At 45.0% G+C, this 13,644-nt stretch overlaps 1 protein-coding gene across 1 annotated transcript in view; it reads right to left on the minus strand.

Moving 5' to 3' along the window:
* The window catches only part of LOC137658721 (vacuolar protein sorting-associated protein VTA1 homolog), an 89,016-nt gene that overhangs the window by 57,298 nt on the left and 18,074 nt on the right, over nt 1–13,644 (minus strand). Inside the window, exon 2 of the mRNA XM_068393718.1 lies at nt 11,310–11,413. Within this exon, the coding sequence (XP_068249819.1) occupies nt 11,310–11,413 (104 nt within the window). The remainder of the gene's footprint in view (nt 1–11,309; nt 11,414–13,644) is intronic.

A 13,644-nucleotide genomic window follows, 5' to 3' on the forward strand; every position in this document is an offset into this window, starting at 1 on the left:
CTTCTCCAAAGATTTTGATGTCTCCATGGAGAACTTTGACTTCTGAACGAAGGCGTAAAGAGCATTTACGTCCAGGACCAGACAAAAGACTCCCTCTCCCAAAAGAGAGACATTGAAGTTGCAAAGTCGGTTAGGCAGTAAAGTCTTATCGGAGTAACTAACAAAGGAGGATTCACTAGGAAAAAGATTTCGCATCCATCCTTAGTAAAAACACGGACCGATGGTCTGCTCCTCTCCTCTCCCAGGCTCGCCAGAAGAAGCTAAGACTGGCTCCTACTGTTGTTAGTTCGGTTAGAGAAAAAAGCATGCAGAAAATTTCTTGCTGATTAAGACACCAAAACCTGTCTTTGACCAACTCTTGAGGGAGAGGAGAGAAAGAAAAAAGGAGAAGTACGAACCTTAATTATGACCTCTGATTTCAAAATTATCCAGCCTCATTGCCTGTATTCCTTAAGAGACTCAGCAATCCACCAAGGGGGCCGTAAAAAAAAATCTCTGTGGGGCTGCCACAAAGTCTTCGACCTAAACGTGGCTAGACCTCCACCCTTGCTATCCTGGCCTATCTGATAAGAAAGCCGGCATTATAGGTTTCTGTTTTAAGAAATAAAAATTAATATATTCTTAAAACTCCATTAATGACCACGTGAAAACTCAGAGGGTGGGGAACATGGAGCAACAGAACTTAGGATCTTCTCCTTCTGTTAACCTCAAATAATTCAACAGGAGAAAAGTGATCACTAAAGTCATCCTTTGACAAAGATCTTATAAGACGTGTCGTCGCCCTGAAAGAACGAGGCTGCTATTGTCCTATCGTCCTGAAAGAACGAGGCTGCTATTGTCCTATCGTCCTGAAAGAACGAGGCTGCGTTCGCCCTGAAAGACGAGGCATCCCTCGCCCTGAAAGACGAGGCTGCCCTCGCCCTGAGAGACGAGGCTGCCCTCGCCCTGAGAGACGAGGCTGCCCTCGCCCTGAGAGACGAGGCTGCCCTCGCCCTGAGAGACGAGGCTGCCCTCGCCCTGAGAGACGAGGCTGCCCTCGCCCTGAGAGACGAGGCTGCACTCGCCCTGACAGACGAGGCTGCACTCGCCCTGACAGACGAGGCTGCACTCGCCCTGACAGACGAGGCTGCACTCGCCCTGACAGACGAGGCTGCACTCGCCCTGAAAGACGAGGCTGCACTCGCCCTGAAAGACGAGGCTGCACTCGACCCGAAAGACGAGGCTGCACTCGACCCGACAGACGAGGCTGCATTCGACCCGACAGACGAGGCTACATTCGTCCCGAATGACGAGGCTGCATTCGTCCCGAATGACGAGGCTGCATTCGCCCCGAAAGACGAGGCTGCATTCGCCCTGAGAGACGAGGCAGCATTAGTCCTGAAAGACGTGGCTGCATTCGCCCTGAAAGACGTGGCTGCATTCGCCCTGAAAGAACGAGGCTGCATTCGCCCTGAAAGACGAGGCTGCATTCGCCCTGAAAGACGAGACTACATTAGCCCTGAAAGACGAGGCTGCATTCGCCCTGAAAGACGAGGCTGCATTCGCCCTGAAAGACGAGGCGCCTATCGTCCTGTCTTGAAAGACTTAGCGCCGAGCGTTAAGGCAAAATGATATTCATTATGCCGCTCGGCGCGTTCGGTTCCGACCAGAGGGTTCATAAGGCCGACTGGCGCTCTGGGACAAAAACCTTGTCAATGATGGTTTGTAAGCATTGATATTATCAGCGAATATCTATGACTTATAGTATTGCCATTAAAAACAAAAGTGATGCAATGCAAAACTCTAAAAGCAGTGTAAGAATCTTAACGTCCAACGAACTTTGCTTTCCCATGGCAAGGGCGAGCATTCTTGGGAACGTTAACAGGAACGCTCACGAGGGCGTTTGCTCGTGAGCTAACGCCTCTCGTTTCCTTTCGCCGATCGACGTTCCTTCTCCCATGGGCCGGGGAGCTTGGAAGAGGTCTAAGGCTAGGAAAAACGACGTCCACAGTGCTGAATGAATCCAATGCCTAATTTAGCACTGAAATTTGCACTATTAAACTCTTACACTAAAGACCATAATTAGTCCTGCCCGTTGTGAGAGAACTTATTCTGCTGCCACGGGCTTGAATGAGAAAGCAATATCGTCTCTAGTACTTGCTATATAAACTGTAACAAAATATTTTTATAAAATATTAAACTTTTTTCATAATAAAATAAACTTTCAAACATACTTACCCGGCGGTCACAAAAAGAAAAACCACCGGGCAAGAGTTAAGATTAAAAATAAATGTTGAACACACTCACCCGGTAGTTACATATAACCACCGGTAAAATTAAATGTCATAAATACCCACCCGGTAGTTTACAAACAAACGCCGGGAAAGTTATACGTTAAAGATTAAAATGAACAGAAAAAGGGAAAACAAATGTAATCCACAATTAATTCAAAGGGTTTTCAAAAACAAGCGAGTTGTAATGATAAAAAGAACGGATATAGCAATAACGTATCTATACATATATAAATGTAAACAATAGGAACACATAAATGAAAATACTACTAAAACTAGAATTCCCATATTGTTGTTGTTGGAGAATTATAGCCAACACTTTAATTCCCAAATCGAAAAGAACGCTACCAAGGCATGTTGGGACTGCATCTATAGTAACGAGTAACAGCATAAATTAACCATACGCTAGTTCTATTTAATTTATGAAATTAGATCGATGATTTAAAGAACGAATACTAAATGGACAAATATTTCTTTAAAATTTTACATTAAAAGAAAAAACTTATATAAGTGGAATTCCTCCCATTCTTTACATAAAACAAATAAAGAAAATTTGCAAGACATACAATGAAGATTACGTCACACGACTGTGACATCATAGAGTTGCCGGAACGTATTTCCGTCATCAGGATTAAAAACTTTGCACCTAAAATATAGTGCACAAACAAAACCTCTGCATACAAACTGTGAGGATCAACCGACACTTTCAGTAACCTCACCTTGCATACATCACTCGCACAAACACGAAAATTAAGTTATCACTCATGATAAACAAAGTAAATAAAAATAACAAAACACGATTGCCAAATCCCTAAATCAGTGTACTTCACCAAACGAAGTCCAAAAAAGCGAAGAAGGGAAAATGATTCGAAAACTTCTCGATGGTGGACCGACGATGTTTTCGATCCAGCCGGCACAGATGAACTGAAGTCTTGGACACGGGAATGGTTCCTTGTACCACCCTGTGACGGGTGTGACCACCTACCTCCCAACCACCACAAGGCGGTTGCCTCGTTTTGAAAAATTCTACCGATTTTAGAGATATCAGCTATATATATAACTGCCAGGTAAGTACTATTCATTAAATTAGGAGTTTCCAAAATTGCAAAGAATTCTTCTTAGCCCTTGTGTTCTCTCTTAGCAAACTCTTCCCACTAAAGAGACCACAAACAGCATGTGCATTACGGAGATGACTATAAACAGTTCTGCCTTCTGCAATGCGAACACAAAAGATTGGGATCAATGGCTGGCTTAGACATGAACCTGCCACATTGCATCCTCCCATGCCAGGGCAACAACTCAATTCCCATTTTCCACTGGTAAACACACAAGCACATACTGAAAAGTATTAATTAAGCAAGAATTTGTACTGCTTGAAGTCAAAGTCAAATGAGACTAATCTAGCTAACTCACAGGTGGACAGGGCACCACCTGTCAGCAGTTATAACTACCTTAATAATTTAAAGGCTGTTCCTTCTTGAACCGAAGTCATATTCCTATTTCAAATACAAAATTTTTGTATTTCCATAGGAGAACTATATATTCCCAATCCCACAATTAAAGAAAATTATGTGACTATGGTCTTAAACTATCTAGAAAATAATGGAATGACTGTACAGTTATAAAAGTATGTGAATTACTGTAAGGCTAATGCTCATCTACTGAAAAAAAACTTGAATCTCACTCCCTTTCAGAGACTAGGTCGTTCCAACCAATCACCATAGGAGGGAACCACTTAATGTGTAGCTTGTGCAGCATAAGATAATGTCAGAAGTGTCAAACCAGGCACTTTCAAGCAACCCTTCTGCCCCTGACACACTGCTATGTAAACCACTCTTGGAATTATTCATTGCTAAATTTCACACCCTTTTCCTCATACAATAAATACTCTTTGTAAGAAATGCTTTAGCTTTAGAACCCAAATACTTGTGGATTCCAATACTTGCTTAATCTTTCACATCAAATTTTTTTCTTTGGATCTCTCAAAAATATTTCTGATGCTTCAAAAAAAACTTGGTACAGTATTGTTTTGAATATATTCTATACACAGAGACAATGGTGTTCTTGCCAAATAATACTGTACACATCTTTTGTTCTGCCATTTATAGTATACTGCTTGTGCAGATGTCAGGAGCCTTTTAGTGTCTTTACGAAAAAAATTTGCTTACTGGAGTGGTTTCTATTATTCCATCTATTACAATTATGACTTTGATCAATGGAATATATTATGGTTGAACATTTCCCAAAGCTCTATCTGCTCAATATGGAGCTTCCAGAGTGGCTTCCAGTGGCTCCAACACAAGAACTAGCCTTGCAGACCTTCAGCATCCCCATTCTATCAATACGACATTGTCAACATTGTCATAGTAGATGGTACTGCAAGTCCAATATTCTAGGTATGTGTGCACATTCAGTACATAGGTACATAAGTAATGATGTACTGTAATTACCTTAATTTGTTACCATTTTTTCTTTCTATATGGTAATTTTATTCAGTAGAAGGTATTGCTCTTTATACAGTATTTGTTCTATATAAATATTGGCTCTTTCTAAATAATAATAATAATAATAATAATAATAATAATGATAGTAATAATAATAATAATAATACCAAATAAGATTTAATAAACAAACCAGCTATTGTTCTGATAAAATGTTATTTTCCTTAGTAAAATAAATTTTTGAATATACTTACCCGATGATCATATAGCTGTCAGCTCTGCTGCCCGACAGAAAAAACCTACGGGCGGAATACGCCAGCGATCGCTATACAGGTGGGGGTGTACATCAACAGCGCCATCTGTCAAGTAGGTACTCAAGTACTCGATGTCAACATAGAACCAATTTTCTCCTCTGTCCACTGGGTCTCTATTGGGGAGGAAGGGTGGGTCCTTTAATTTATGATCATCGGGTAAGTATATTCAAAAATTTATTTTACTAAGGAAAATAACATTTTTCAATATTAAACTTACCCGATGATCATATAGCTGATTCACACCCAGGGGGGTGGGTAGAGACCAGCATTACATGTTGACATTAATATGAGCTAAGTATTCCGTATTTCATTTTAGCAGTTATTCAAAATAACAAGCATAAAATAAATAAGTACCTGGTAAGGAAGACGACTTGAACAATTACTCTGCCTTTTTAAGTACGTCTTCCTTACTGAGCCTCGCGATCCTCATAGGATGCTGAGCGACTCCTAGGAGCTGAAGTATGAAGGGTTGCAACCCATACTAAAGGTCCTCATCAAAACCTCTAATCTAGGCGCTTCTCAAGAAATGACTTTGACCACCCGCCAAATCAAGTAGGATGCGAAAGGCTTCTTAGCCTTCCGGACAACCCAAAAATATTTCAAGAGAAAGATTAAAAAGGTTCTGGAATTAGGGAATTGTAGTGGTGGAGCCCCCACCACTACTGCACTCGTTGCTACGAATGGTCCCAGAGTGTAGCAGTTCTCGTAAAGAGACTGGACATTCTTAAGATAAAAGATGCGAACACTGATTTGCTTTTCCAATAGGTTGCGTCGAATATACTTTGCAGAGATCTATTTTGTTTAAAGGCCACGGAAGTTGCGACAGCTCTAACTTCGTGTGTCCTTACCTTCAGCCAAGCTTGGTCTTCCTCATTCAGAAGGGAATGAGCTTCTCGTATTAACAGTCTGATAAAATAGGATAAAGAATTCACTGACATAGGCAAAGATGGATTCTTAACTGAACACCATAAAGCTTCAGACGGGCCTCGTAAAGGTTTTAAAATAGAACTTAAGAGCTCTTACAGGACATAATACTCATTCTAGTTCATTTCCAACCATACGATAAGTTTGGAATATCGAACGATATTGGTCAAGGCCGAGAAGGCAGCTCATGTTTGGCTAGAAAACCAAGTTGTAGAACATGTAGCCGTTTCGGATGAGAATCCGATGTTCTTGCTGAAGGCATGAATCTCACTGACTCTTTTAGCTGTGGTTAAGCATATCAGGAAAAGAGTCTTAAAGGTGAGATCTTTCAGGGAGGCTGATTGAAGCGGTTCGAACCTGTCTGACATAAGGAATCTTAGAACCACGTCTAAATTCCAACCAGGTGTAACCAAACGACGCTCCTTCGTGGTCTCAAAAGACTTAAGGAGGTCCTGTAGATCTTTATTGTTGGAAAGATCTAAGCCTCTGTGACGGAAGACTGATGCCAACATGCTTCTGTAACCCTTGATAGTGGGAGCTGAAAGAGATCGTTCTTTCCTCAGATATAAGAGGAAGTCAGCTATTTGAGTTACAGAGGTACTGGTCGAGGATACGGATACTGACTTGCACCAGTTTCGGAAGATTTCCCACTTCGATTGGTAGACTCTAAGGGTGGATGTTCTCCTTGCTCTAGCAATCGCTCTGGTTGCCTCCTTCGAAAAACCTCTAGTTCTCGAGTGTCTTTCGATAGTCTGAAGGCAGTCAGACGAAGAGCGTGGAGGCCTTGGAGTACCCTCTTTACGCGTGGCAGACGTAGCAGGTCCACCCTAAGGGGAAGTGTTCTGGGAACGTCTACTAGCCATCGAAGTACCTCGGTGAGTTATTCTCTCGCGGGCCAGAGGGAAGCAACTAGCGTCAACTTTGTCCCTTCGTGAGAGGCAAACTTCTGCAGTACCTTGTTGACAATCTAGAACGGAGGGAATGCATATAGATCTAGATGTGACCAATCTAGTAGAAAGGCATCTATATGAACTACTGCTGGGTCCGGGATAGGTGAGCAAAGTATTGGGAGCCTCTTGGTCATCGAGGTTGCGAAGAGATCTATGGTTGGCTGGCCCCAGGTGGCCCAAAGTCTCTTGCATACATCCTTGTGGAGGGTCCAATATGTTGGAATTATTTGTCCCTTCCTACTGAGACAATCTGCTATGACATTCAAGTTGCCTTGGATGAACCTCGTTACTAGTGAAAAGTCTAGACCTGTTGAACAGGAGAGGAGGTCTCTTGCGAACTCGTACCATGTCAGAGAGTAGGTCCCTCCTTGCTTGGAGATGTACGTCAAAGCAGGGTGTTGTCCGTGTTCACCTCCACCACTTTGCCTTGAAGGAGAGACCCGAAGCTTTTCCAGGTCAGACGTACTGCCAGTAGCTTCTTGCAGTTGAAATGCATTGTCCTTTGACTCGAGTTCCATAATCCCGAGCATTCCCTACCGCCTAATGTCGCACCCCAGCCTACGTCCGATGCGTCCGAGAAGAGAACGTGGTTGGGAGTCTGAACAGTCAGGGGAAGACCCTTTCAAAGGTTGATAAAGTCCTTTCACCAAGTCAGACCAGACTTTATCTTTCCGGAAACCGGGATCGAGACCGCTTCTAGCGTCTTGTCCTTTTCCAGTGAAAAGCTAGATGATACAGAAGAGGACGGAGGTGTAGTCTTCCAAGTGACACAAATTGAACCACGGATGACAGTGTCCTAACCAGACTCATCCACAGCCTGACAGGGCAGTGTTCCTTCTTCAGCATCTTCTGGATGGATAGCAGGGCTGGGGGTTGATCGTCTTGTTCAGCAATGTCCTCATCAGAGGGTTCCTCATCCGAAACTGATGAGGAAACGGCAACGGAGTGGGCAACGTCTGACTCGCTGAATCCGGTCGCACTGGTGGATGCGTGACGGAGCCGGACACAAGATCATGGTACTGCTGCACAGTCTGTGAACTGTCAACCATGGGGACGCGAGGAAGTACAGCGTCAACCCGAAACTGTCTAGACTGTCTGGGTTGTGCAGTCAACCCCCTACCGGGTTGCTGAGGTTGCCGCACTGCGTCACAACAAGTCACCTCTGCTGGTTGTTGAACGTCTTCCTAGTGACACACTGAACGTCCACAACCACCTCCGAGAGTCGCTTAACGTCAACGTGCGACTGGCAACCCACACTGGGTCGCATCGGTGGAGGAACCACCTCAACTGGCGGACGCGAGTAGGATACCTCAGCGTCAACAGGGCGTACAACCAACCGGTAGGAAGGTTGTTGGCCAGAAGGTTCTTCTCCGTAAAAAAATCCTCTATCAAGGACACAAGCTTGGACTGCATGTCTTGCAACAAAGCCCATTAGGGTCTATGGGAGCAGGTGTGGCAACAGACGGGGTTAGCGACTGAAGCGGAACCATTTACCATCCCTGGAAGCCTTGTTATGCTTTAATTAAAGTCCATAGGAGGCTAAGCAGCTTAAGGCTCCTCTCCAAATGACAGAGTCCTCAAAGGAATATCAGAAGGAGGGAGAACAGCACTTTCTCATCTACAGGAACCATGTCCGAGAAAAGCTAGGTTATCTCAGTGAGGGTCTCACTGGTGCATAAGCAGCAGACCAGAAGGCAACGTTATGTAACTGCTTGACAGTCTGTGAACTGTCAAAAACTAAACTGTCAACCACAACAGGTGCGTGAGGACATACAGCACTGGTGCATTAGTAGCAGACCAGAAGGCAACGTCATGTAACTGCTTGACAGTCTGTGAGCTGGCAACAACCAAAGCTGTGTGGGCAAGCCTCAACTCCTGACTGACTAGTTTGCTGCGGGCGAGTGGCGGTAACCACAGTGGGTTGCGGAGGCTGACACACCGTGTCAAAACACGGCAGCTTGTGGTAGCTCACGCACGGCAACGGAGTGCTCCGTGTGTCTGTGGGAGTCAGCATGCGTCTGGCAGGGTCGACTGCGCATGGGTGGAGGAGCTCTCACAACAAGAGGGTGGGAGCAGGCAGCCATGCTGGGCGCACAACCGTGGCAGGTTGTAGGCAAACGGGTGCATCGTCAACCTTCTCCGCAGTCGGAGTGTGGGAGCAGGCAACAACCAAAGCGGAGTGGTGGTGCGTGGTGGGGACTGCCGTGGGTTGCGGAAACTAACGCATCACGTCAAAACACGGCAGCTTGACTCCACCTTCCCACTGCTGATGCGGTAGCTCACGCATGTTAACGGAGGGTGCCGCACGTCGGCTAACGTTAACATGCGTCTGGCAGGGTCGATTGCGCATCGGAGGTGGAGCTCTCCGCAGCCGGAGTGTGGGAGCAGGCAGCCTCAGCGTGAGCTGGGCGCACAACCGTGGCAGGTTGTAGGCTAACGGGAGCAGTGTCAACCTTCTCCGCACGAAACTCCTGCATAACCGCAGCTAACTGAGTCTGCATAGACTGCAGTAAAGACCACTTAGGGTCTACAAAAAAATGGCAACAGACGGAGCTACTGTCCGTTGTGACTGAGGGTCTAAAACAGCTGGTGCGGCAACAGACGGAGTTACTGCCTGTTGCGGTACCACCTTGCCTCTCTTGGGAGGTGTGCAGTCGTCGGATGACTGCAGCGAGTCCGAACTGACCCAGTGGCTACACCTAGGCCGTTGGACTTGCGCGGAAGGAACCGACTTGCACTTAAAAAGCTGCAAGATGTGGTCCATGGTTTCTTACGAGAAACCTCTTCCGCAGACGAGGAATAAATGGGCTCTCTCGTCTTTGTGTGGGTGGGGCGATCTCACGTCGGCTAACGTGGGTAGATACGCCCGAAACCACGGAGGGAAAAACGTCTGTTCGTTGATCAAGGCCTGTGGAACCCATAAGTCGTTCGACATTACTTCTCCCCTGGGCTTGGGAGCTTGTAAGAGGTCCCGGACTAGGTGAACGACTGGCACGAACAGACGAACCCTCGGACGCAACACTGTAACACTTTGCGCATATCACTTTATCACTTTTGATTTTCTGTTTTTCACTTATTTCACTGAAATCGAAACTTTAACTGATTTCTACCTGAAACACGCAATCCTATCCTTCATTAAAAGGTAGTAATTGCGAAAACAGTCTTACAATGCAACAGAAAAACATAAATAAAGATAAAGAATTCAGTGGCAGGAAAAGAGACTAAACACTAGATCAAATAAACTACGTTTACAATCTCTCACCGCACAAAGCCTGGGAAGAAGAATAAAACCCTAGAAACGTTTTACCTTCTTCCCCTACAGCGACTAGGGAGGAGAGTAAAAAACGAGAACAACGTTACCCGCTTGAACGAAACGTTTATTCTCCTCTCTCTCCCTCCGTCTCTATCTCTCTCTCTCTTCTCTCTTGATTTCGCATCTGAGAGAAGAGCCCAATTATATATCGTTAAAACATGTTATTTGCTAAAGGAAAAAACTGAAAGGTTTTCCAAATAAAAAGTTCCTTTAATTTAGAATTTAAACCATTTAAGCTAAGAAAGAATGAACGAAACACTAGAATCGGTTTACTCTTACTGCAAAGTGAAACCGTGATACACTCTCTCTGTATCGTAACGATAGAGCGCATGTTGAACGTTCTGAACGTCAACAACTGTGTAGACTAAAAAACTAAACGTTAGTTCATCTTTGAAAACAGTATGAGACTATCAAAGAAATTCTTTCATAAAACATTAAAATTAAAAAAGTATTAAATTCTTTAAAGGTTAAATACGATATAACGGGCTCAATGTTAATTAACTTCGGTTCCAAGTTAGGACCGCCTACTTAGGAAAGGTCGCATATAAACAAACATAAAAATTTATTTTTTATAAGTTTATAAAAAATGGAAAGTTAATCGAAGAGGCCTATAAAGGCGGAGAGATATAAATAAATAGATCTATAACGTGTTAAGCAAAATTACCAAAAACCTAAACACACTTCCGTCTAAGGGAAGGGTCGGCCATTTAAAAGTGAAAGAGAGTCCATACTCTCTTCGTCACCATAATTAAATCTATCCAAAACAAGTACAAGTTTTGAAATGAAGAAAAAACCCCTGCATAGCGAAAGCTCAAAACTGGAATAGTGTACTTCACCAAATCGTTGTGAAAACAAATCCAGTTAGGGACGGCGTATTTAGTAGGTCTTGCCAGTGGCACGACAGAGAGAAAATTGGTTCTATGTTGACATCGAGTACTTGAGTACCTACTTGACAGATGGCGCTGTTGATGTACACCCCCACCTGTATAGCGATCGCTGGCGTATTCCGCCCGTAGGTTTTTTCTGTCGGGCAGCAGAGCTGAAAGCTATATGATCATCGGGTAAGTTTAATATTGAAAAAAGAAATTACAGCATACCTTTTTAAATGTTTCTAAGTAATCCATGAGACTTGTTAAAAGAGCTCTGGCCTCTGGTGATTTTCTGTCAATCTTGAGGGCTGTTTGTAGGCCATACAAACGAGCTGTAAAAGAGTTAAACGTAATATTTGAAATAAATTACATGTGTCCAGTAAATTAATAAATGAGAAAAGATAAAAATATCAATCAATAATTTGTTATTAATATCACAAATTTTAAGTAATTTGTATTTTTCCTAACAGTACTTACCTCGAACTACTTTCTTAGGAGTATCTGGGATCTCCTCCCATCCGACCAGAGTTTTGTGTAGTTTACCCTAAACCCATTTCCTATGAGGGGTAACCTCAGGCGGAGTGATACGCGCCCTGAGGCTAACCCCGGGTCAGAGAGCATGCCTGCTCAGGTCTCGACCTCCAGTAAGTTCTTGATAGCTAAGGTCTCTAAGGTTACCAGGGGACACTCGGGGAAGGCAGGGTGGGCCATTACCCAAAAGTAGTTCGAGATAAGTACTGTTAGGAAAAATACAAATTACCTAAAATTTGTGATTTGTTCCAACATGAAGTACTTACCTCGAACTACTTTCTTATTAGACTTATACTTTAGGAGGTGGGCGTGGCCCCACACAGTTCTTGAGACCATGCTTTTGGAAAATCCTGAGACCTAGAAAGGAGGCTAGGTCGTGTTGACCCCATAGAAAATCGATGGAGAGGAAACTACACATAAACCCATCTTAGTGTCTAAGAAACTCACCTGTGCAAGAAATCCTAGGGAACATGTCTTCCCCTCGTTGAGGTACTCATCTCTGGCTCAGGGCCCTCTCAGAGCCCACTTGAAGCGGAAAAAGGGAAAGAAGGTACAAGGGGGTTTAAGGAACGAACCTGTGTCTCTTGTGCTTGATACCCGCGGTTATCACTGAGGCTATGCCTTTAAACCGTTTTGAGCGCAGAAACGACGGTACCTATCGAGAACCCATCCAGGGATCTTCTTGAATAGTCCTTCAAATAGTGAGCCGTGAAGGTAGACTGGTTGGCCCAGGTGCCTGCCCTTAGGATCTGGCCCACTGCCATATTCTTCTCGAAAGCCAATGTAGTACTCAGGCCCCTAATGTCATGGGGCTTGGGCTTCCCCGGAAAGGGGATTCCTGCCTTATTGTAGGCCGTCATGATGACCTGCCGCAACCAGAAGGAGATGGTATTCTTTGAGACTGGCTTCTTCACGAGGCTTGTGGAAACAAAAAGACTTTTGATCCCGGGCCGGAGTTTTGCTGTCCTTTCCAAGTATTTCCTCACTGCCCTGACGGGGCACAGGCGCAAATCCTTCACGTCGTCCGACCGGGGGATTGCCGGAATTGAGAAGCCTTCAAATCTGGGGTCCCACACGGCAGGGTTCTGGGTCTTAGCTACGAAGGAAGGGACGAACTTGAACGTGACTTCTCGCCAACCTTTAGAGTGAGCCACTTCGTAGGACAGACCATGAATCTCGCCTACACGTTTAGCTGACGCTAACGCCAGCAAGAAAACTGTCTTGAGAGTGAGATCCTTGTCCACGATGTCTTTCAAGGGTTCGAACGGGAGTTCGGATAACATTTTCAGGACCCTTGCCACGTCCCATTGTGGCACCTTCACAGCTTGCGAGGGGCATGATTGCTCAAAACTCTTAAGGAGCATTGAGATATGTCTGGAGTTACCCAGGTCTATGCCTTTCAGGAGAAAAACTTGGCCCAGAGCAGCGCGGATTCCCTTGATGGCTGGGATGGACATGTTGATCACGTCCCTGAGGTAAACTAGGAAGTCCGCTACTTGCGGGATGGAGGCCTTCAGGGGCCTGATGTCCCTAGCAGCGCACCATTTGGTAAAGGTGGCCCACTTAGCCTGGTAGACAGCTGTCGATGACTGTCTCAGGTAGCCCGACATCCTCGTTGCTGTACTCGACGAATAGCCTTTCCTCCTACAGAGACGCTCGATAACCTCCACGCGTGAAGGCGAAGGGACCGAGGATTCTCATGGAATCTTTGGAAGTGTGGTTGCCGGAGAAGGTCTGGCCTGTCCGGAAGGGGCCAGGGCGGCTGTTGTGCTAACTCCCTTAGGTCCACGAACTATTCTCTCTCCGGCCACCAGGGCGCTACCAAAGTCATCCATAAGTTGTCCGTCCTTCTTACTCTGTTGAGGACCTGCCTGAGTATCCCGAAGGGGGGAAAAGCGTACACGTCGAGATTGTCCCAAGGATGTTGGAAGGCGTCCTCGAACGCCGCTTTTGGGTCTGGTACAGGAGAACAGAACACAGAGAGCAGCGTGTTCAGCCTTGTTGCGAAGAGGTCCATCACCGGAGAACCCCA

The sequence above is a fragment of the Palaemon carinicauda genome, chromosome 19 (assembly GCF_036898095.1).
Source record: "Palaemon carinicauda isolate YSFRI2023 chromosome 19, ASM3689809v2, whole genome shotgun sequence".
Lineage (NCBI taxonomy): Eukaryota > Metazoa > Arthropoda > Malacostraca > Decapoda > Palaemonidae > Palaemon > Palaemon carinicauda.